The sequence below is a fragment of the Asparagus officinalis genome, chromosome 5, assembly GCF_001876935.1.
Source record: "Asparagus officinalis chromosome 5, Aspof.V1, whole genome shotgun sequence".
NCBI classification, from domain to species: domain Eukaryota; kingdom Viridiplantae; phylum Streptophyta; class Magnoliopsida; order Asparagales; family Asparagaceae; genus Asparagus; species Asparagus officinalis.
Genome location: NC_033798.1, coordinates 106,889,687 through 106,912,970, shown reverse-complemented (window position 1 = coordinate 106,912,970; position 23,284 = coordinate 106,889,687). Strand labels below are relative to the sequence as shown.

General features: G+C 38.6%; 2 protein-coding genes across 6 annotated transcripts; both read left to right on the top strand.

Moving 5' to 3' along the window:
• LOC109840551 (probable ubiquitin-conjugating enzyme E2 37) lies at positions 168-3,177 on the top strand. Of its 5 annotated transcripts, none has more exons than XM_020409237.1 (7): positions 168-324; positions 1,152-1,304; positions 1,440-1,509; positions 1,592-1,701; positions 1,776-1,874; positions 1,961-2,089; positions 2,540-3,177. In XM_020409237.1, the coding sequence occupies exons 2-7, from the start codon at positions 1,167-1,169 to the stop codon at positions 2,975-2,977; spliced, it is 984 nt and encodes a 327-aa protein (XP_020264826.1). In that variant the 5' UTR covers positions 168-324; positions 1,152-1,166; the 3' UTR covers positions 2,978-3,177. The 5 variants fall into 5 exon arrangements, with proteins under 5 accessions (XP_020264826.1, XP_020264828.1, XP_020264825.1 ...); XM_020409239.1 differs by having other exon boundaries at positions 170-324; positions 1,152-1,308; positions 1,596-1,701; positions 2,520-2,614; XM_020409236.1 differs by having other exon boundaries at positions 173-354; positions 1,152-1,308; positions 1,596-1,701; positions 2,540-3,176.
• Positions 3,576-9,264, top strand: LOC109843263 (protein GAMETE EXPRESSED 3). The gene is made up of 10 exons (XM_020412196.1): positions 3,576-3,671; positions 4,258-4,445; positions 5,540-5,869; positions 6,223-6,469; positions 7,133-7,417; positions 7,517-7,603; positions 7,838-7,870; positions 7,946-8,005; positions 8,094-8,236; positions 8,649-9,264. Exons 1-10 carry the CDS (start codon positions 3,581-3,583, stop codon positions 9,162-9,164), a joined length of 1,980 nt encoding a protein of 659 aa, XP_020267785.1. The 5' UTR covers positions 3,576-3,580; the 3' UTR covers positions 9,165-9,264.

Sequence of the window (23,284 nt, the reverse complement as noted above, 5' to 3'; positions counted from 1 at the left end):
AAAATTTTTGATACTACAGTTTCGCCGCTGCTATAGATTTTTAAAATGCTACACCCCCTTGTCACTGTAATATTTTTTAAAAATGCTATCATATTCAATTTCTTGTTTGCTACGGTAAATAAACTGTAGTAAGTGAATTTTGCGTTCTCCTGTCTGCATAGAAGAGCAGATATCCGGTCCAGATTCTGCTCATTAAGCCCTCAAAATTTCAATCGATTTTCCCGCCTTTTTTCACTAAAAAAAGAGGATAGGGGGAAATTCTTTTCCCTTCGTATCATTGCTAGGGCTTCTCAGGAGATAAATCGAGCTCGCCAACGCAAAAAGGTACGTCCTTTACAGCAAATTTCACCTCAGGTACGTTTTCCTACTCTAGGGTTTCCTTGGATCAAGTTTATTCGGAGCGGTTTGGTTTTGAAATGTTTGCTCCTCGATTTCCCTTTATTTGTATGTATTTATATAAAGATCTAGTGGATGATTATGGAAATTTTGAGATTTGGAGGCTGATTTTTCCAATAAAACATCGATTTCTCAATTAGTTGGCAAAATTACGTATCTTAAGTTAGCTTGTTAACGCATTACAAAGCTTGATATTTTATTTGATCAGCCGTTATGCAGCATAGTATAATTTACGAAAGTCCTGCTTATAGGTAAAAAAGAATAAGCAGGAATTTAGTATGTTGTTTATTCATCAAACCCACTATTTTTTTATTTTTACAATTGTGAAGTTTAGATCCGGATGTGCAAGTAGTGAAGCCCCTTGTACTGCATGTTATTCATTAAGGCCCATAACTTTTTTTAAAAAAAATGACAATTCTAAAGATTAGATCTTTATGTGTGAGGTTTTAGAATTAGCTTTTTCCAGTGGTGAAGTCCATAACACTAAACTTATGAGAGGAATGATTACTTAAATCATGGATTTTTCTTTAGTGAAATATTGACTATTGAGAATGCTAGGTTTTAGACATCGAATGTTAGTTAAATGTCTGACGAGTTTATAGCTTAAAGGGTATATTATATAAAGTGAGATATTTGATTTCTGTGAAAACTCAAGCTGGTACTGGAGTAAATGGCTCTGATAGGGATTTATATCTGAATTGTATCTATCCGAGTATTCAATCGATGACTTGTGTCTGAACTATTAAGTACTTCAGCTGATACGGGAATAAATGGCTCAAGCTGCGAGGCTGAACCTGAGGATGCAGAAGGAGCTCAAGCTCTTAATTACTGATCCACCTCCTGGAGTCTCTATTCCCATGCTCTCTGAAAGCGAAAACCCTTCGTCTTCCTCCTTGTCAAACATCGAGGCCAGTGAGTTCCCGGTTAAATATTTTCTTATTCTGTATATATTCCTGTATATCCATCATACACGCGTTTACATGGACCCCTGTCACTCTTGTTCTCAATTGCATCCATTGATTCCATTAAGTAACTGCTCACAGGAATTGAAGGACCAGAAGGAACTGTCTATGCCAAAGGAGTCTTCACCCTTAAGATTCAGATACCTGAAAGGTATTCTACTATTCTTGTTCCAACTACTTTGTTTCTCTAATTGTATATACTAAGATTCTAACCATCTCAATACTATTTGAAGATAGATACCCTTTTCAGCCGCCGAATGTGACTTTTATTACACCCATCTATCATCCCAACATCGATAATGGAGGTCGTATCTGTCTTGATATTCTCAACTTGCCACCAAAGGTACTCATGACTGTAACTATTATTGTTAGTAGAACACCATATTGGCTAATGACCGTAATATCTGATACTTAAAGGGAGCATGGCAACCATCACTAAACATATCCACAGTTTTAACGAGCATCGGTTTGTTGCTGAGTGAACCCAACCCAGATGATGGACTCATGGCTGAAACTGTGAGTGATTTCTACCAAACCACTTATTGTGAGTCATGAGGTAGGTGATGAACTATTAAGCTCATTTCTCCTGTTGTCGTATCCAGAGCAGGGAATATAAATATAACAGGCAAGCTTTTGACCAGAAAGCTCGTTCTTGGACTGAGAAATATGCTACTGCTGAGGACACTGGAAAGATCAACAACTGTAGCTTTTCAACTATAGATCCCATCATGGTATGTAATTGTCTTCTGTTTTGTCTTCCAATTTGCATTTATCCTTGGTCCAGAAGAGACCATGTACGACATTTGCATTGAAAAGCTAAAAGATTAGGAGAAATAAAAAAGTATAAAATAGGAAGTATCAGCAGAAAAGATGGTGGTGGATAATTATTAATTACTAACTGCAACATCTTCTGCATAGCAAGAGGAACTTTGATAGGAATGATAAAACTGAACTACCAATTATGATACTGCAATCTCCCATCATACAGGAGCTGTTGTTATAACATATAGTAATAACAATTGATTTGGTTCCAAGATGCCAGTTTTTAATAGCAAACACTAAATCGTTGCTTTCTCCAAATCCTCAAACCAGGACTAAATCCTTTCAGAGACTAGATGTATTATTTTTTCTGTTCATTTCCCTTTCTGATTAAACTTACAGGTCTGATGGTATCCTTGTAGGATCGAGGAACGGAGACCAAGAGAACAGAAGTTTCTTCAGGAAATTCTATCAATGAGACTGAGGGGAGTAGGAAGAAGCTTCGCCTAACTGGTGCAAAGCTGTCGTTAAAATCGAAGACACAATCTGAAGAGACTAGAAATGATAAGGAGAATGTGCCACCTAGCAGAAAGCTATCTATATCACTCTCTCAAAAGCCTCTTATTGCGGATTCATCTACTTTGATTTCTGAGAAGAGCAAAACCTACGGTGAACAACCATCTTCTATAAAGGAGAATGAAGATTCGACAAGGAACTGCAAGCATGTGGAGGAAAAGGCAAAGGGAACAGAATATATAATCGTTTCAGATAGTGAAGAAAGCGATGAAGGTGAGAGACCTTTCAGGTCAAGGTTGTCTCTCATGAGAAAGCCAACGGTGAAAAGTCTGCACAAACCGTGAAAGAAAAACTGTAGCTAAAGCGCAATCTCCTTATTGCATGAATTTACATATGTAATTTGAATATGCAGCTCTTAACTGGACAACAAATCTGCATTTTACGGGGCTTTTCTCCTGAAAACGTTTATGACCTCTGATGATATTTTCCGGCTAGGCTGGAGTGCCATGATTTGATGGTGTTTGAATTCATTCTTTGTTATTCTGTTCCTGGTTTTTGGTACTCCTGTAGTTGGTCTTTGTTTCTATTTTCCTTCGGGTGTTCTCTTATAAAATCTGTCCTGATACGTAATTTAGGAGCATCTAGTCTCGTCTCAATTCTATGCCGAGGATAAAAACTCATCTCAGCCTCACAGATTCAGGGAATCATAATTCACAGCTCGCAAGGCTCTCCTTATATCCATTTTCATTGTGAATACAATAAAACCATAATTTCAAAAGGTTGCATTTGCAAAAAATGTCACGGAGGAGGCCCTATAGTATATACAGTTATAATAACGGCACCAGTTCCCTCCCTCCCACTTCCTCCTCCTCTCTCTTTGATAAAGTCATGCTCTCTCTCTCTCTCTCTCTCTCTCTCTCTCTCTCCTCTCTCTCTGTGAAACCAAAATGGCGACCCAATGCCTGGCGATTCTACTGCTATTATTGGTTCCCTCGATACTCTCACAATCTGTGGAATTCAACAACTTCTTGAAAACAGGTACGGGCAGAATCAAATCTCATCCCTTTTCCTTTTTCTGTAATATATATACTGTTTTCTTCTTACTCCATGCTATTCACTTCCGAGATTTTGACTACCCATGCGGGGGGAAGAAAATAAAATTGTTTTGCTTTCTCTGGAGTTGGTCGGATTTTGGAATCAAGTTTGTAAATTTGTATGCTAGCGTAACTGGGATGAGGTTGTGATGTTCCCTTATTAGTCATTATAAGTAGAGCAGGTATCTGGGTATTTATTACACACGATCCCGTTCATGGCTTAAGCAGATAGGTCAAATTTTATTGCTATAGCTATAAGTATTACCAAATTTATAATTACGATAGATGTCTCCTATATACATCCAGCCAAAAAAAAAAAAAAAAACCCAGCTTCTCTGTATTGATTGGTCGGCTATATGATCATGACATCAAGTGTTGCGAGTTCCAATAGTAAATAGGTTTATAAGTCATCAACCTTTCGAAGTTATTGAGCTCCAAGAGATGATCATTTTTTACACTCCGTTTGTTTTCTTCTCAAGATTTCCACCATTTACAGACTTTTTAAAAAAAAATTGTTTTTTTTATTTCAGCCGAGGTGACTGCTTCAAAGGGTGCACTTGAGCTTGCAAATCCTCTCATTGGACATAGCGGAAAGGTTTATGCATGCTCTGGAAAGAGTCTTCTTGTTTTTGAAAGGAATGGCACGGTTGCATGGATTATTCCTCTCAATTATATGTGCAATGTTCACATCACCCCTGTCGATGATGAAAGAGGGAAGGTAACTTCGACGATGATGTTTTAGAACGATTTGATTGTTCGTTAGGTACTTATTAACTCTAAAGGATTTTTTCACCTTGAGGCAGATTAACATGACATTTAATTGTTGGTAGATACCTATTGAAGGTCAGAGAAGTAAAGTGACTTTAATATTCTAAAAATGATATTCTTTTTATCTTGAGCTTGGACACCGTAGCATGTCTTTTTTTTTGGGTGCTATTAAAAAAGAAATCCCAGCTCCCCCAATATAGTGGAGAAATGCCTCTGATGATGTTGCTTGTAAGTCTTGAATTTGCGACCTCCTTATCACAAATTTTGTGATCAACTCTTCTTAAGTTCTTTCTCTTTGTCAGCTACCATGGTAATCGTTAGAAGTTTTATCTTTATTAACTTGGAAATCACAGTGTGCCCTCAATGAAAGATTCAACATTATGAAATGATGATGAACTTTATTATAAGCACGACATCACAACCCCTAAAATTGGCAGCCCCGTATCAGATGTTGCTAAGGAGGTGTATGATTAACTCAAGAATTAAGAGTAACTTTATTTTTGGAGAAACCATGAAACAAGAAGCGTCATACAAAAGCCTGCTTGGGGTGAATGTAGTAGTAGAACGAGTGATCTGATGAGTCCTTGAGCAGAGAATTACAAATTTGGATTTCTGTCGCGTACTGGCTATAGCATGTCCGCTTTCAGTAATACTCGCTCTAATTTCTCTCCACGCTCCAGCTTACCTCTAGATATTATAGGCTACACTTTGTCTTCCCCGTGACTTTGCTATGGTATAACTAGGTACTATCTTTCAATTGAAACAAAAACAACAGACAAAGCATTTATTCTAAATATTGGTTAGCTAGTTCTTTTCTCCATTCTGGTTTAATTAAGACATTCTCTTCTTTTTGGTACATCATATCCATTCTTCCTGCTGAAAGGGTTCTGGTTTATATTTATGAAATTTTATATGCTACCCACTAAGAAGTATGATAAAGTAATATTTGCAGTTTTACTTACAATTTATCTGCATGTAGTTATTTGATTATATATGGTACCTCACCAGTAAGATTTAAAAAAAAAAAACTTTTTATCTTGTCAGATTTATTTGGTTGCAGAAGACAGGGTTTTGAAAGTCACACCTTCAAATATTGCGACATCTGAATCTGAGGTTGATATATTATTTGGTCCAAACTCAACTATTGGGGGCTCAGGGGAAATTATTGGCTTCGCCATTAGTATCTCGTACTCATCTCTATTTGTCACTATTAAAAACCGTGGCCTCTTTGCAATATTGCTTCGTGGTGAACTTCTTTGGAGCGCTGGTCCTTTGCTTTATCGTTTTGGCTACCGTCAGGGTTGCAAGAAGAACTTAGAAGATTGTTATTTTACTTCAGCTCCTGTAGTTGATCAGTGTGAGGGAACCCTTTATGTAAGGTCCTTTTATATTATTTCTATGTTTGCCTTGTTCTTTTTTTTTAAAAAATTTTCTTGTCAAACCGGTTCATAGTTCATGGTTCTCATTCTATAGAATGCTCATATGCCCTCCGGACAAACTACTTTGAAGAATGAAATCTGTCTTATGAAAAATGGTACATTAGAAAGATAATAAGTCTATCTGAGAGGATATGAATACATGTTGATTTCATATGATAAGACTTATCTTTATGGTTAGCCAATTGCTCATTTTGTATGTATATCTTGCTAGAATACGAGTAGGAAATGTTATTAAACTAGTAATATGTAATCCGAGTATTGACGAGAACAAAATGGGATTGCATGCAGGTCTCAAATACTGAAGGACAGGTCTATTCATTGTATATTCGCAGCCCTCACTTCAGATGGATCCAGGATTTTAGTTCATTTGACAAGTCAATGACACTTGTATCAGGAAATAACGGCCTTATGTACGTCATTTTTCCAAGGAGGGCCTCAGTGATGGCATTAGAAGTTTCTACTGGCAATGTTGTTTGGCAAAATGACGTTGGTCCCTTAAGTACTGACCAAAGCTTGCCTGTTGTGGATAGCAATGGTAATTAACAATTTAGATTTCTGTTTTTATTTCATTATCACAAGAACAACGATTACAGTGGACTTGTCTCATACTCTTGAAGAACAGTAAACTTTTTCTTCTAAAAGACTGTAGGCTCACGATAACTTCATATGCGGCTCTGGTTTATTGGGTAACTAATTTCTGAAAAGTTAGGTATTGTTTGTTGAGATTGTTTGCAGGATGCTTTTCTATTCCTATTGAAGTTAATTTGCTTCGAGATCCATCAAAAAAATTTACAAATTTAATGAATTCATAAGTACTATATGAAATAATTGAGAACTTATTACAACTCATGTGCTAACTATATGAATTTAACAATGATGTTTTTTTCCCTTCTAATCCTCTGCATTTTGTTATTTTACGTGAGAACTGGAATCTAATGATCATAAACATCATGAATATATCTCGAAAATAATGGGTATGAGGTGACGGCTCATAACCATCAAACATATACATCTTTTATATATATGTATCTTCTCAAAAAGCATATGCATTCCTTTATTTTAAGTATTTGATTTCTTTTCTGAACTAAATGTAGATGAAGTGACAAACTGCTTCTTAGTTTTGTGGTTATGGCTTTGGTAATTTCCTTTCTTTCTTTTGAGTTTTGCCCTTGGTAAAATTTTCTAATTTGTGTACAAGGTTGGATATCCATTGGCTCATTAGACGGGTTCTTGTACTCATTCTCACCAACTGGAGATATGAAGAAATTACTCGAGTCAAGTGCCTATGATTCTGCAATCCAAGTCAGCCCGGTCCTGGATTGCTCAGGATTTGGGGTGTATGTATCTCAAACCCTTATGGATTCCAAGACAAGTCAAACTATTGATAATTATACTTACATATCCGCCATGAAACCAATAGACATTGTGTTCACACTCTTGGCTCCAGCAACTGGAACTGTTTATTGGACCGGAAAGTTCTCTGGTAAGGTCATTACATGAAGAAAGCGGTTATCTTCTCCCTCGCTTAAATCCTAGTTATGAAGAACTTTGTTAATTCCTCAAATATTAATGCATTTATCAGGTGAATTATCATCTCAGGTGTCCAAGAGCGATCTTCGCCACTTTGAGTTGAATGACAGGATTCTTCTCACGTTTTTTTCTTCAGCAAGTGAGTTTCTTCACACTGAATCATTTTGTCCTCGTAGTTGTCCTTCGTAAAGCTAAGTCCAATGTTGTGAATAAATGAAAGTACTAGACTAGTTCATATTTAAACCCAATTTAGAAACTAAGCATGTACAATTGGATACGCTGAAGAACATTCTTGAGTAATAATGTTGCAGCTTAAGATATTTATACGTTGAAACTGAACTTATGTCTGACCTTTTTCTTTTTATGGATGCAGGGATTGGCAATACTCTTCAATGCTATTCCACTCGTAAAATCCATGACTAATTAGAAGTAGTACTTTGATTTTTTGGTACTTTCATCTTTGATAATTTTACTTCAACAGGTCAAAAGATCTCTTGGACCTGCTCACAAGTGAAACCTAAGCCTTTTGATATCTACACAGGTGATCTCCACCCTATTTGTTTTCTATTTAGCGATGTGCCTCCTTTTAAGTAGTGAGCTTCATTATGCTAATAAATTCTTTCTATTAGGAAATGAGAAGGCAATTCTACTACTGGTATTCTTCCAACTTGTGATTGTAGTATTGCTAGCTTTTTCTGTTCGGTTTTGCTGTATATTTTGGAGGAAAAAGAAGCTTCAAGACCATGGGCTTTTGAGATTCCTTGAGAAGAGGGTAAGATATCAAGATATTCCGCTTGTTTGTACCCAAAAAAAATGATAAGAACTAAATTTATCGAATTAAAGCCATAAAAAAATTGAAGCCAAATTTCTTACTTATAGTTAAATTTACTTCTATTATAAGCATCTGGATTCAAATTGAAGCCATAACAAAACATTGCACATTTATCGAAGTAACACGGAAATTAACCAAAAATTGTTGCAGAAAAATTGTGTAAGTAGTTAATTTCAGCATGATGCTTCATTTCTGGCTATATGTTGTCTCATATTGGAACAATCCTGAATTCATACCATTCAACATCTGCTTAAATTCATTTATCAAAGGCGCACAATGGTAGTGTATGCTAACATCAAGAATTATGATTCATATCAATCAGATAATATTCTTTTTGTCGTGTCCATTTCAGAGGTTTCTTCACTACAAGAAGAGAACATTGAGCAGAATGATCTCAAAGCTCGAACGAAGGACAACAGAAGACTCCACAGCTAACGAAGCATTAACACGAATGAGTGAGATAGTAAAAACGAAGGAAGGAGTAGAGAGAAAACTATCAACTTGTTACAGTCTAGGCAGTGATCGTGTCATCTCTCAGCGTGGATCTCTTTTGCCCGTTTATGATGGAAAGGGCAAAAGTCATTCATTCCATAGTTCGAGAAAAGAGAGTGTAATGGTGTTTAACGCAATTAGTGACAGTTCGAGTTCTGAACGGAGTAATAGTAGTTATAGTAGTGATGATGAGAGTAGAAGTGAAGATATGGGGTCGAAATTGAAAGGCAAAGAGATTGTTGAAGAAGGTCCCTCAGAGTTTGAGTCGAGTTCGAGGATGTTTATGAATTCGATGTCTATTGAATGTGAGACCAAAGGAATGGAAGGGAAGAGGAGGATGTGGTTGAAGAGGAGGACATTTTCTTCAACTAACTAGAATGGGAAATCTAACTGCCACTTATATGTACATTATGTTTCTTTGCCAAAAGTACCCTCCAGTGCTTGCATTGTCTTTTTTATTGAATGATGAAGTTTTAAAAAAGAGTACCCTTGATTCAAATTTTACAGTTTGAGGGTATAATTGTTAGCTCTAATTTTCGTATCCATAAATTGCTCAGCAAGCAGCACATCCAAGGATTTGAGCATGCATTACTTATTTAATTAGTTAAATTTGTGTCTGAAATCTTGCAGGGTTCTGCTAAACTGTTTTCTTTGTTTCGACGCCATGAATCATGTTCAACTGGTTGTGCTCTTTCAATCAACAAATATGTCGAAGTCTTCCTCCGTTCATTGTATCTCCAGAGGTGCATTCTCCAAATCTTTGGATTGGCGAAGCTGTGCGCTGAATGATATATGTTAGCAAATATCAAGTGATGGATGCAAGAAAATTTTATACTCCTTATTGAATATTCCATTCTATCCATCTATCCACCTACGCAGGTAGTAAGACTTGGTAAGTTTGAAATTCATGCCTCATTGTCTTGTGGGATGCTCTACTTTAATTCTAATAACATTATGCTGGATCGCCTCCAGGATACCATCATGCATGACTATGTATAAGTATGGAATTGATTATTAAAACCACCTATTAAAATAGGGTTATTCTATGGAAATCACGTTTGATTATCAATTTATATGTAAACCATCTTTAAAGGGCTTTTGTTGCAACCAATCATCTGAGTCCATTTTTTAGTTAATTTTTTCTAGTAATTGACCTCACCTGACCTTCATTAAGGATCATCTCTCCAGTTACTTCGTATTTGACAACTAATCATTACAGCGAAACTGATAAAACTAGACTTATAAAAGTGAGTCTATAGGTGGTGAATTGAAACAAAAAGCATTTAAATGTGCTTATGTACAAATTGACAATCAAAGTTGGCTTTTGTAAAATAGCCATGTTTTAAAGGTGATTTCTAGAAGGGGCATAAACAATAGGTATATATTTTCTTCTTTTGGGAGCTGTAAAAAAAATTTAAGAAATAGATTTTAATTATTTGAATTCATTGAGCTGAGATTTGGTATTCTCAAGGTCTATCCTGACATCACCTCATTAATTTTGATATTTCAGTTGTCATTTCACTTCAAGTTTTTATGTCCTTCTCCTGTTCTTCAATTGGAACAGTTTGATGCGGTATCCCTACAACAAAGCTTGTCGTCGAGAACAGGGACTTATACAGTTTCGTGCTGTTTAGTTCAAGCCAACTACTGCGACTAATGAACTTGAGTTCGTATTTATTATCGCGGTTGGAGTCAATTTTAAGCTAATATGAACAGTTGCAACCATGCACAATCAACTCTCACTTTTCAAGGCTTTCAACTGGATGAATTTTTTTTTTCTTTTCCGTAAAATTGAGTTAAACTAGGCTACTATAGATAACACTAGTGTGCAGCCCGTGTGCAGTACGGTGTTTTTTTTTTTTTTTTTTTCTACAGTGTTCCCGCCGTTTTTAAACTCTCCCGGTTTGAATTTTCTGGGGTGCTACAGTAACTCGCCTGCTACAGTGCCATTCCCGAGCTGCTACAGCAACCAATCTGCTACACCATCTTTTAAATACCTCAGCTGCTACAGTAACACTGCTACAGTAAATCTACTGTAGCATTTACTGTAGCATGAACAGTGACTCTTTGTTTCTCCCATTTGTATAAAAGAATAGATATAATATACAAACATTACCGAGTTAATTTTTTAAATTCAAAATCCAATAATAAAAAATCAAATTGGTAAATGTGATCCACTATATATGAATCATCAAGGAAAAAAAATTTCAAAAGATTTCAACATCATTAATTATTACGTCTCTTTGTATAAAATATGTTATCAAAACTAACATTTTCGAATTTTCACGAAGTCTACTACTTTTTCAAAAATGATCCGTGACCATATTCTCAGTTGTAAAACGCTCGCAGTTTAAAGAAACATTTATAGTACAACTGATCTTTACTAATCACAACTAGAGAGACGCTACAGTCACATTCTAAACCATACTCCTAACCACACTCCCCTCTCGCTACAGTGTACTAGGGCCCACACGAGAATTTAAAAAAAATTCTCGTGTGGGCCCCAGTGCACTGTAACGAAAAAGGAGCGTGGTTGGAAGTGTGGTTTAAGGACGTGTCTCTAGCATTTCCTTTACAACTATTATCGGCCGCTAGAACATTCTTAGCTTGTTTATTTAAGAATTCGAATGCGGTGGCGATGTCAACTACATTATACCTCACCGTATCACCGACAAATTTTCTCTAGTCAACCATCCCCAAACTATTGTAACAGGAACACCACAAATCTAAGCCACATGTTGCTATATTAAGGTCTCTCTAGTCCAGCAAATTAGGTCACCAATGCTACCATTGATCACTGCGTAGCAAGACTCAAATGCCTATAACTATTCTTAAATATCGTTCGGATATCTTCTTTTTCCAACTTCGTATCGCCAACAAATTATGGGTTATTTTGCCGTTAGTCCTTCACGTCTTTCATTTTTTGATACTAGTCCTCCAATTCATTAAAATTGCAGCGAGGTCCTTCAATTGAAGGAGTTGTTTGAAGTTGGTCCCTTTAGTTGGTCTTCTGTTTGACCTGGGGGAATATTCCTTCAGCTTTAACCTTTTCAAAACACTTTCCAAGCTAATCCAACCCTGATTTGAAGCTGAGGCAGAAGGATTTTGGCTTTAAGTTTTTGGAGGGATAAAAAGAGAAACGCATTTAGTTTTTCTCATGAGATGAAGCGAGACCTAGAAAGAGCAAAAAACTGATGATTTTGGTGGGAGCTATTTAGCAGCACTTAAGTAACTTAGGGCCCGTTTGGTTCATTAGGTGAAAGTTACTGTAGTCAGGAAACCAGGTTGAAAACTGACAGTGACGGCTACAGTAACTTTCGCCCAAAAACACCATATTTTGAGGAGATATGGTCATATTGGATTTTTAACTGCCACATTAGCATTTTTTTTTTGCACAACCAAACAATGTAAACAAGTGAAAGTTACTGTAACCTGACAGCTACAATAACTTTCAAACAAAAACAACCCAACCAAACAGCCCCTTATTGTTTCTGCACATTTGCAATGGAATATAATAAATTATAAAAAGCACCACTTTAATATTCTAAATTGCAAAAAAATATGAACACTCTAACATCTTAAATCGTAAAAAAAAAATAGGGAAAAATGCTTCCAGCCCCCAAAACACAAGAAAAACGCTTCCCACCCCCAAGACTTTTTCAACGCCCTCAAAACCCCCAAATTCGTAATAACTATGCACTGAGCCCCCAAAACACAAAGCCCAAGAATTTTACACAGCTAAAGACTATAATACCCTTTATCTCTCTTATGGGCATTGATTACCTCCTCCCCCCTCCAGTGCTTCTCCCTGATGTCCATATCCCCGACCGTCGTCGTCCCCTGCGGCGTCCGCGAGCTCAAGTCCGACGAGCGCGGGCTCTACCTCATCCACCTCCTCCCTCCTCACCGCGCCAACCACATCGCCGCCGGCTCCCTCGACCACGCCAACGGCTGCCTCGGCGAGATCGCTGACGGCGAGGTCGCGGAGCTCGCCGGAGATCTCGTTGGAGGCGAGAGAAAGGACCCTGAGCTCGGCGGAGGAGGGGAGAGAGGAGAGGAGGGAGTCGTTGAGGAGGTTGGCGGAGAGGTCGAGGTGACAAAGGTAAAGTGGGAGGAAGAGGTCGGAGGGGAGGGAGCCGAGGAGGCGGGTGCCAGGCAAATGAATTCTTTATCGGAAGAACTACCACAGCTAGCAAAATAGCATGAAGAAGAAGGAGAAGAAGTCCTAGAAGCTAGCGGTAGCAGAGGGGGTCCTCTCCCAACGCATCCGTCGACCTCTTTAGGGGCAAGAGGATTTCCGAGCTGGGAAGCTCGACGGATTCGCGAGGGGAGCTGATCAAGGAGAAACACCACCGGGAATCGGAGCCGGTCCCGACAATTCTGATCAAGCGAGCAGCGACGCCCAAATCATCGTGGGCTACCATCTCGACAGTGTTCACCAGCTCTTCTTCTTTGACGTCAGCAACGTGGCCTTGATTGATTATGCATGCTAGCTATTTGATTAATTATAAATCTTGTAATATATATTCTGCTGGTGCTCTATATTGCTAGCTAGTTGGTTAACTAATCTCTTGGATCGTTATTATATTATAATGCCCACGTCCATAGAGATTGAGAGACTAGTAACCATAGGTTGCATTCAGTGATAGTGTACGTTGCATTAACTTATATCGCATGCAATATATCCAGTTGCAGCTCTTTAATTAAGTGGTTGTTAAGGTTATACGCGTTGGTTGTTAAGCTTACGAGTTTTTTCTTATGGTTACGTGTTGATTGTTAAGGTTAGGATTTAGTTGTTAAGGTTAAGTATTGGTTGTTAAGGTTATACACGTTGGTTGTTAAGGTTACGGGTTGCTTGTTAAGATTACGCGTTGGTCGTTAATGTTATGGGTTGCTTGTTAAGGTTACGCGTTGATTGTTAATGTTACGAGTTGGTTGTTAAGGTTACAGTTAACCTTAATAACCAACCCGTAACCTTAACAATCAACACGTAACTTTAATAAGCAACCTGTAACCTTAACAACCAACGCGTATAACCTTAACAACCACTTAATTAAAGAGCTGCAACTGGATATATTGCATGCGATATAAGTTAATGCAACGTACACTATCACTGAATGCAACCTACAGTTACTAGTCTCTCAATCTTTATGGACACGGGCATTATAATATAATAACAATCCAAGAGATTAGTTAACCAACTAGCTAGCAATATAGAACACCAGCAGAATATATATTACAAGATTTATAATTAATCAAACAGCTAGCATGCATAATCAATCAAGGCCACGTTGCTAACGTCAAAGAAGAAGAGCTGGTGAACGCTATTGAGATGGTAGCCGACGATGATCTGGGCGTCGCTGCTCCCTTGATCAGAACCGTCGGGACCGGCTCCGATTCCCGACAGTGTTTCTCCTTGATCAGCTCCCCTCGTGAATCCGTCGAGCTTCTCGGCGTTGCTCAGCTCGGAAATCCTCTTGCCCCTGAAGAGGTCGACGGACTTGAGGTTGTGTTGGGAGAGGACCCCCTCTGCTACCGCTAGCTTCTAGGACTTCTTCTCCTTCTTCTTCATGCTGTTTTTGCTAGCTGTGGTAGTTCTTCCGATAAAGAATTCATTTGCCTGGCACCCGCCTCCTCGGCTCCCTCCCCTCCGACCTCTTCCTCCCACTTTACCTTTGTCACCTCGACCTCTCCGCCAACCTCCTCAACGACTCCCTCCTCTCCTCTCTCCCCTCCTCCGCCGAGCTCAGGGTCCTTTCTCTCGCCTCCAACGAGATCTCCGGCGAGCTCCGCGACCTCGCCGTCAGCGATCTCGCCGAGGCAGCCGTTGGCGTGGTCGAGGGAGCCGGCGGCGATGTGGTTGGCGCGGTGAGGAGGGAGGAGGTGGATGAGGTAGAGCCCGCGCTCGTCGGACTTGAGCTCGCGGACGCCGCAGGGGACGACGACGGTCGGGGATAGGGACATCAGGGAGAAGCACTGGAGGGGGGAGGAGGTAATCAATGCCCATAAGAGAGATAAAGGGTATTATAGTCTTTAGTTGTGTAAAATTCTTGGGCTTTGTGTTTTGGGGGCTCAGTGCATAGTTATTACGAATTTGGGGGTTTTGAGGGCGTTGAAAAAGTCTTGGGGGTGGGAAGCGTTTTTTCTTGTGTTTTGGGGGCTGGAAGCATTTTTCCCAAAAAAATATTACTTTTAACCCTTCATGTTGCTTGCCAATGTATATTTCTAAGAATACTTTGATGATAACATTAAATTATTACTTTTTTATAAGATTTTGAGGGCCTTGCATCAAAATCTGGGAACCAATAGTCCGACCCTATCAAATCTATTACGTCTCGCAGCTAGTTCACTTTAAACAGTTATAAACTCGTAAAACAGTGTGAAGAGGAGAGCGTACAGAGTCCATAGAGTCCTTAGCTGCAGTACGCTGCCTTGTTGTGTATTGTAGCCTTCTTACCTGCACTGCACACCTTTAGCGGTTCCCGAGGCACGTTTGCCCCTTCGACCCAACCAAGTCAGTCAAAGGTGTCCCACTCCCGCTGTTTCCCTCAGCATCTCCCCCGTGGGCCCCACTCTCTCCTCTCGCACCCCCATGCGTCTCCAGACTTTTGTTCCCTCGTCTTTTTTTTATGGGGAATATTTTGTATTTAGCTGTCTGCGGATGTAATATTAGATAGGATATGATGAGGATATCAATAATCAATAATTTTCTAAATTTGTGAGAGAGGGTATAGATAAGAATATGAATGTTTCGTGAATTTTTGATATATATATAAGTAAAACATCTCAATCCTATCTCGACAATTGGAAATATATGGTGGCCAAGTGAATGAATTTAACCTTAGATTAATGCATTTAAGACAAATTTTGGTAATCCCGGAACGTATTCCTAGCTTTTTTTTTTAAATATGCCGAACACGTAATAGCTCTAATTTGAGAAGTTTTGATTTATTTTTGGAAGTTATGAGTCAATAAAATGTGATTCGTAAAGTTAATTCTTCAAATCTGGGATAAAAGTTTGTCATTGTAATTATTAATTGTTGATGGTTTATATGATCACACAGTTAGCTGGATCCAGAATATGATCAGTTTTTTCAATGTTTAAAAGGGGGTCGTTTTCTTCTCCGACTTTATGTCTGTTTCTTGAGTTGGGTGTCTGAGGAATCTGCATAAGTTGAAATCCATGAGAGGGCAAGGATTGGTTCCCCCGTTGTACCTCCAACGATCAAGTTAGTTGATGAACTTGAATGGGTCAATAAAGAACAGTGTGTTCTTGTAATTGTGCAGTGTATGTTGAAAGTATACAAGGAATTATGTGTCTGGTATTTTATTCCATTTTCCAGCGCTGCAAGTAAGGAAGATATTTGATAAATACGATGGGTGGTTGGATGATCTTATTTCTTTTACTGTCTTTTTTTACGTTCTTAGTTTTGGATCAATGATTATGAGATTTTACAATTTGGGAGACATATTTTTTTTTTTTTTTTTTTGATGGTAATATATTATGAGGGTTTCCTTGTTTGGATTATTTCGCTCGACGTACCAGTCTGCGTATTATGGATTTTTCTAATTATTGGTTTTCATTAGCATTGGGGTCTTTTTTTTAAGTGTCGGTATTTAATGTTTACGATATCTACAATTTGAGACTTTATGGTGATGATTTATATGGGGATTTCATTGTTTTTGGATTATTTTCGCCCCGGATGTACTATGTCTCGTGGTTGTAGGTTTCTAAATGGTAATCCGCTACTTAGATACAGGCAACAATGAATCGTAGATCAGACTATGGCTTAATGATCCGGCTTGTCCCTCCACTCTCGTCCTTCCGGTCTGTGGCGCAAAACACTGACCAAAAAAAAAATAAAAAAAATGAAAAAAAAAAGATATTAATACAATTAAGTCAATAAACAAAAACAACAGTAGACCGTGGGACGCGCGATTTTCCTTTTCATTTTTTTTGCGGCTCTGACGCTCTTGTGTTGTTCTTTTTTTTTAAATTTACTTTTTCAGCGGGTAGGTTCGGAGTTTTTTCGGAGAGCCGCAGTGGCTGACGGAGTTCTGCGGTAAGGTCGTCGCTCCGCGTATTTTGTACTTGTAGAGAGCATTCCACATAGTTTTGAGTTTTATCCAGACATTTAGAGTTGTTGCAATTCATATTGTGAAGAGACAGGTTGTGGCCTTTAGTACGATTTTTGTAGTGATTTCATGTTGAGATATTTTCATTTATTCAGGATATCAGATATATTATAGTTGGAGACATGATTTCTTTTCATTTATTTGAGATATCTCTTCTATATCATGTCTCATTTACTATTTATCCCTTTATTTTTTTTCTGTTTATACATGCACTTGCTATTTGTATGCTACTAGAGGATATTACTGGTTGATTTGGGTACAAACATGTTTATGCCACAGTGTGGGTGTTTATGGCAGGGTTTTGACATCTCTTGGTTTTACCTTGGACTGACAGTCTTTGGTGTGAACCCAGGGAGGCGTCACAGTATTACCCCCGATGCATCGACAATCGGTCGATAACTCGGTGTGATTCTGCGAGGGCTCCGGATACGGTGGGCTGGGATGGGAACTGGGTTATGCATGATGATTAGAGGAGAACTTAGAGGTCACTTTCCCCTAGGATGGTCCCAAAGTGACCAAGGATAAGGACTTTTCTCGCCAGAGTTCTCTTTGGATGACGATGTGGGTGGTTTTTAGTGGGCAGGCTCGTCAACACGAAGTCGGCTCCGACGAAAGGGGGCGATGGACAGCGTGCTTGATGCGATTCCCCCATCTGCTTTGAAACAACATTGGGAGGCGAGTCCGGGAGAGGGAGCACCTGCCTTTACTTGCTCCAGAAGGGGTGAGCCTCTGACCCGCCCTGGGTCTCCTGGAGGCGGGGGGGGGGCCGAGTGAAGTAACTTTTGTTGGGTTGGCTGGGCCAGAAAGCCGACCAAGGAGTTCGCGGGGAGGTAAAAGGTAGCGAACTGCCTTGGCATAGACTGGAGAAAGGCTTTTGTGGAGCGGTTTCCTCGAGCTGTGGCTCGATAACGAGCTCTGCATATATTTCTTCAGGACTGCACTGATCAGGCCCTTTGCTCAGAAACGCCGACATGTTTTCAAAAAAGAAAGATACCCCATGGTGTGGGCCGCCAAACTGTTGAGGCGGGCGGGTGCGACGCTGCCGTTTATATGCATTAGTTCGAGAACACACGCGCAAGGGTTTTTTTTGCAAATTTCTCAGCGATTTTGACGCAACCCATTTCTCTCTCTCTCAAAAGGAAATTCCCAACTCCACTCCTTGGATCATTGACCTTTAATCTCTTCGGTTGGAACCTCTTGAAGTAGGTTCGGAGGTTCTTTCTGGATCCCTGCCTCATTTGAATCAACACATGAGGAGGCAACTTTTATTTAGTGTTAGCCAGGAAGTAATGGATGAATTTCTAGCTGAGTTGTTAGAAGCTGCTGATGGATTTATTTTCAAGAGCATTCCACCAAAGCTTAGCACTCCCTGAAAGGATGATTGGGAAGGATGATTGGGAAGCATCAACAAATGACAGCTTCTGAAGCTTGCAGCATGCTCATCACATCGTAGTAATTCTGAACATGCTCAGAGGGATCCCCCTTGCCTTTGTATTTCTCCATGGGAGGTATCTTGAATTTCTCACATTGGGCATGCAAGATGTCGTCGGAGAGGGTATTTGTAAAACCTAAAAAATTTGAATATTTTGTAATAAATAATAAATATGTTGTATTATTAAAAAAAATATTTATTAATATTTTAGTATGCTAAGAATTGATTTGAGATCAATTCAATGTATATATGTGAAATTTATTAATATTTTAGTATGCTAAGAATTGATTTGAGATCAATTCAATGTATATATGTGAATATAGAAGTGATATCATGCACACGTGCACGGGCCTGAATCTAGGAAAAACGACCAGTTAAAAGTATATGCTTTTTTACACACTGAAACAGTTAGAATATGGAAAAACTTAAAATACCAAAGTTATAGGTATCTTCAAGATCTTTCCAACAAATCTTATATCATCTCATTCTGATGTCGGACGTAAAAGTTATAGCCAAAATACCAAAGATTGTTTTTCTAGTCAGACTATGTTTCCTGGTTCGGGTCAAACAGGTTTGTTTCGGGTTTGCCTCTATAAATACCTATATTTTTCATAAAAATTCCCTTTTTTTATTATATCTATGAACCCTAGCAGCCACCATCTCCCCTCAAAAACCCTAGATCTTATTCTTATGAGTTTGGAGAGCTTTGTGAAGCAAAATACCGACACGAGGTCGAGATCATCGACGTGTGACGAGGGAGAACGGGTGGTTTGTGCTCATGGATTGCTTGTTGTTTATCTCAGAGGCTTAGAATGACATTTGAGGCAAGATTATCTTCATCCAAACCTATCCCCATAGTTAAATAACTAGTGTAGATTATTAATATGATGTTGAATATGTGTTTTCATGCTTTAATCTTAACCTGAGGTGTTAAAAATCAGATTTTTGATAGTAAACCTTAAAACAAATACTAGATGAATAATGTTTTCTTGCTGTTTATGATAGTATCATGATCATGATCATTAGGGTTTTTCATAATTTCAGTCATATATGAGAAATTTAAGTGATGTACTATATATATGTTTTTCTGCAGAAAACTACAACACTTATATAATCTTTAATTGAGAGTTTAAGATAGCAAACAAACTCCAAATTTAACCAAACTAGTTTTAAATGAAAGCTATATGTATCTCGTTTCTAAAACAGAAAACCATTCTTAAAAAGACTTTGTATAGAGAAAGACGGCTGCACATATATAATATTTAACTGGAGATTTGGGATAACAAATGAACTCCAAACTGAACTAAACTTATGTCATTTGAAAGATGTGTGAATCTAGTTTTCAAAACAGAAAACCATTTGTAAAAATAGTTTTTCTAGATAAAGATATGCTTGTTTTACTAACAGATATCTCGTCTGTTTTTCCTGCTCGTTTTGTGGAGCTGTGTTGCGCCGTTTTGAGGTGCATTCACGGAGTTTTGAGCCGCTTGATGTTACACGTATAGTCATGAATATGTTGTGTTACACATTTGAGAATCCCAAGAGGATTATGATAAATTTTGATTTGATCATATTTGAATTAGATATCATTCATATACATATTGAATGTCATTGATGAGCACAACTCAGTACTATATGGGATAGTGCGTCGACATACTAGATATACATGGTTTATACATGAGGTGAATGTCGTTGATGAGCATAGATCAATACTATATGGGATAGTGCGTCGACATACCAGAGATACTAAAATTTATATAAGGTGGATATCGTTGATGAGCTCAATTCAGTACTACATGAGGTAGTGCGTCGATATTCCATATGTATAGGCCATTGAGTCGGATTTTAGGAGGCTTGATCTAGTCGTCCGTCCCGCACTAGGGTGCGATGAGGCTCGTGAGCCGTATTTCTAGAATGCCTATTTGGTAGTCCGTCCCGCACTCATGTTAAGCACTGAGATCGCGATGAGACTAATGAGCCGTGTACACAGTTCATGATACCTATAGGATAGTCCGTTGTACTGAGACAATTACTTGATAGACTAAGTATGGCAGATGTCGATTATGAATACGACCTATCATTAAACTATATGAATGAGATACATTACTTTTGAAAGTATACAAAATTATGTGTTGGTATTTTATTCCATTTTTCCAGTGATAGTAGAAGATATTATAAATACGATGTGTTGATATCTTATTTCTTTTACTGTCTTTTTTACTTCTTAGTTGGGATCAATGATTAGAGATTTACAATTTGAGACATATGGTATATATATGAGGATTTCCTTGTTTGGATTATTTCGCTCGACGTACCAGTCTCGTATTATGGATTTCTAATTATTGGTTTCATTAGATTGTCTTTTTTTAGTTCGGTATTAATGTTTAGATATCTACAATTTGAGACTTATGGTATATATATGAGGATTTCATTGTTTGGATTATTTCGCCCGATGTACTATGTCTCGTGTTGTAGGTTTCTAAATGTTAATCCTACTTAGATACAGGAACAATGAATCTAGATAGACTATGCTTAATAGATAGAGGCTTCACTCCATCTAGTAGCCCTTCCCCTGGGGGCGGATGAAGGTAATCTTGCTGTAGCGCTCTGACGCTCTTGTTGTTGTTCTTTTTTTTTTAAATTACTTTTCAGGTAGTTCGGAGTTTCGGAGAGCCGCAGGGTGACGGAGTTCTGGTATAGTCGTCGTCGCGTATTTTTACTTGTAGAGACTCCACTATAGTTTTGAGTTTTATCCAGACATTAGAGTTTCATATTCATATTGTAAAGACAGTGTGCCTTAGTACGATTTTTAGTTGATTCATGTTGAGATATTTTCATTATTCAGATATCAGATATATTATAGTTGAGACATGATTCTTTTCATTTATGAGATATCTCTTCTATATCATGTCTATTATATTTATGACATGATTCTTTTCATTTATGAGATATCTCTTCTATATCATGTCTATTATATTTATTCCCTTTATTTTTTCTGTTTATACATGCACTTCTATTTGGTTCTACTAGAGGATATTACTGTGATTGGTAAAACATGTTTATGCACAGTGTGGGTGTATGGCAGGTTTGACATCTCTGGTTTTACCTTGGACTGCAGTCTTGTGTGAACCCAGAGGCGTCACAGTATTACCCCCGATGGCATCGACAATCGGTCGATACACTCGGTTGATTCCCGAGGCTCCGATAGTGGCTGATGGAACTGGGTATGCATGATGATAGAGGAGAGACTTAGAGGTCACTCCCCTAGGATGGTCCCCAAAGTGACCAAGATAAGGACTCTCGCCAGAGGTCTCTTGATGACGATGGTGGTTTTAGTGAGGCTCGTCAACACGAGTCGTCCGACGAAGGGGCATGGACGCGTGCTTGATGCGATCCCCCATCTGCTTAACAACATGAGGAGTCCGAAGAGGGAGCACCTGCTATGCTCCAGAAGGGTGAGCCTCTGACCGTTGGTCTCCTGAGGGGCAGAAACCGACCAAGGAGTTCGCGAGTAAAAGTAGCGAACTGCTCTTGGATAGACTGAGAAAGTTTGTGAGCGGTTTCCTCGAGCTGGGCTCGAGTAACGTAGCTCTGATATTATTCTTCAGGACTGGACTGATCAGGCCCTTGCTCAGAACCTGACATGTTTTCTCAAAAAAGAAAAGATAGCCCCATGGTGGGCGCCAAACTGTTGATGGTTTATATGATCACACAGTTAGTTGGATCCAAGATAGGATCGGTTTGTTCAGTGTTTAGGAGGGGTCGCTTTTTTCTCTGACTTTATGTCTGTTTCTTGAGTTGTGTGTCTGAGGAATTTGCACAAGTAGAAATTCATGAGAGGGCGGTGATTGGTTCCGCCGTTGTACCTCCAACGATCAAGTTAGTTGATGAACTTGAATTTGGTCAAGAAAGAACTGCGTGTTCTTATAATTGTGCAGTGTATGAGTAAAAAGATTAGAGTTGCGTCCCTCCTTAATTTTAGAATAATATCAGTATTTAGGGGTAGATTAGTCACTTCGGTTGAGCATAGAAGGGCGATGACGAAGTGCAGGCTGGCAGCTGAGTCAGCCTCTGGTTTATAGGTGTCGGTTGGAGACTGGAGGGAGGATTTCATCAGCATTAAATGAGAAGTGAGAGGGAGTATGACGGTGGCCCACGTGCTCCGATGAGTCATAAAGACGGTTGGGGCCAGATGCATGATGATGCCTGCCAAACATTAAACGCAACGTGAACATGTCGTCAGCATGGATAAGCTTTGAAGTAGAAGTTATCCTCCAACTTTGCCGAGAAGCAACGTCTTTCGAGTCGTCCTCGTGTGACGTTAGTCGAATGGTCGAGGGGACTTCTGGTGAGCCGTCTTCGACAAGAGGGTCGACTGATACCGCTTTTCGAGTCGACCTGAAGGAATATCGACTCGACCAGTCAGCTAAGTCGAACTCTCATGGGCTTGGGCTACTAAGTCAATTTGGGGCATTGATAGTAGAAATACATCCGTCCGCCACTTATCAATGAATTGTATTTCGGCGAGTGTTGACTCCATAACATTAATAATTTTGTCTCACGTGGTCTTTAAACTTCTTAGTTTTATTTGTTTTCTTTACATCCTTATATATATATATATATATATATATATATATATATATCTTATATGATCTGTGTAACTATTGACTCTTGAATCAACACAAAAAGATATATCTCGGTACCAGTATGCTAACTCATGACTAATTGTAATTCAGCGGCTATCTAGTGAACACGAACCACTATATGTTTTCAGAAATTCTAGATTTTAAAATTATATAAAATTCTGAATAATTGAATGTAGAATTCTAAAGAAACAAAATATAAGAGAGGAAAAGTTTTTTTTTAATAAAAAAAGTAAAGGGCTCAAACATAATTTTCCCTTTCTATTATGACTTTATGAGAGAACA

What these genes read in the sequence shown, in the direction of transcription:
- LOC109840551 (XM_020409237.1), top strand. Translation starts at nt 1,167, where the DNA reads ATGGCTCAAGCTGCGAGGCTGAACCTGAGGATGCAGAAGGAGCTCAAG. An exon ending in CCTCCTTGTCAAACATCGAG is followed by an intron (nt 1,305 to 1,439) that starts GCCAGTGAGTTC and finishes AACTGCTCACAG; the next exon opens with GAATTGAAGGACCAGAAGGA. An exon ending in AAGATTCAGATACCTGAAAG is followed by an intron (nt 1,510 to 1,591) that starts GTATTCTACTAT and finishes TACTATTTGAAG; the next exon opens with ATAGATACCCTTTTCAGCCG.
- LOC109843263 (XM_020412196.1), top strand. Translation starts at nt 3,581, where the DNA reads ATGGCGACCCAATGCCTGGCGATTCTACTGCTATTATTGGTTCCCTCG. An exon ending in TCGATGATGAAAGAGGGAAG is followed by an intron (nt 4,446 to 5,539) that starts GTAACTTCGACG and finishes TTATCTTGTCAG; the next exon opens with ATTTATTTGGTTGCAGAAGA. An exon ending in TCTTCAATGCTATTCCACTC is followed by an intron (nt 7,871 to 7,945) that starts GTAAAATCCATG and finishes TTACTTCAACAG; the next exon opens with GTCAAAAGATCTCTTGGACC.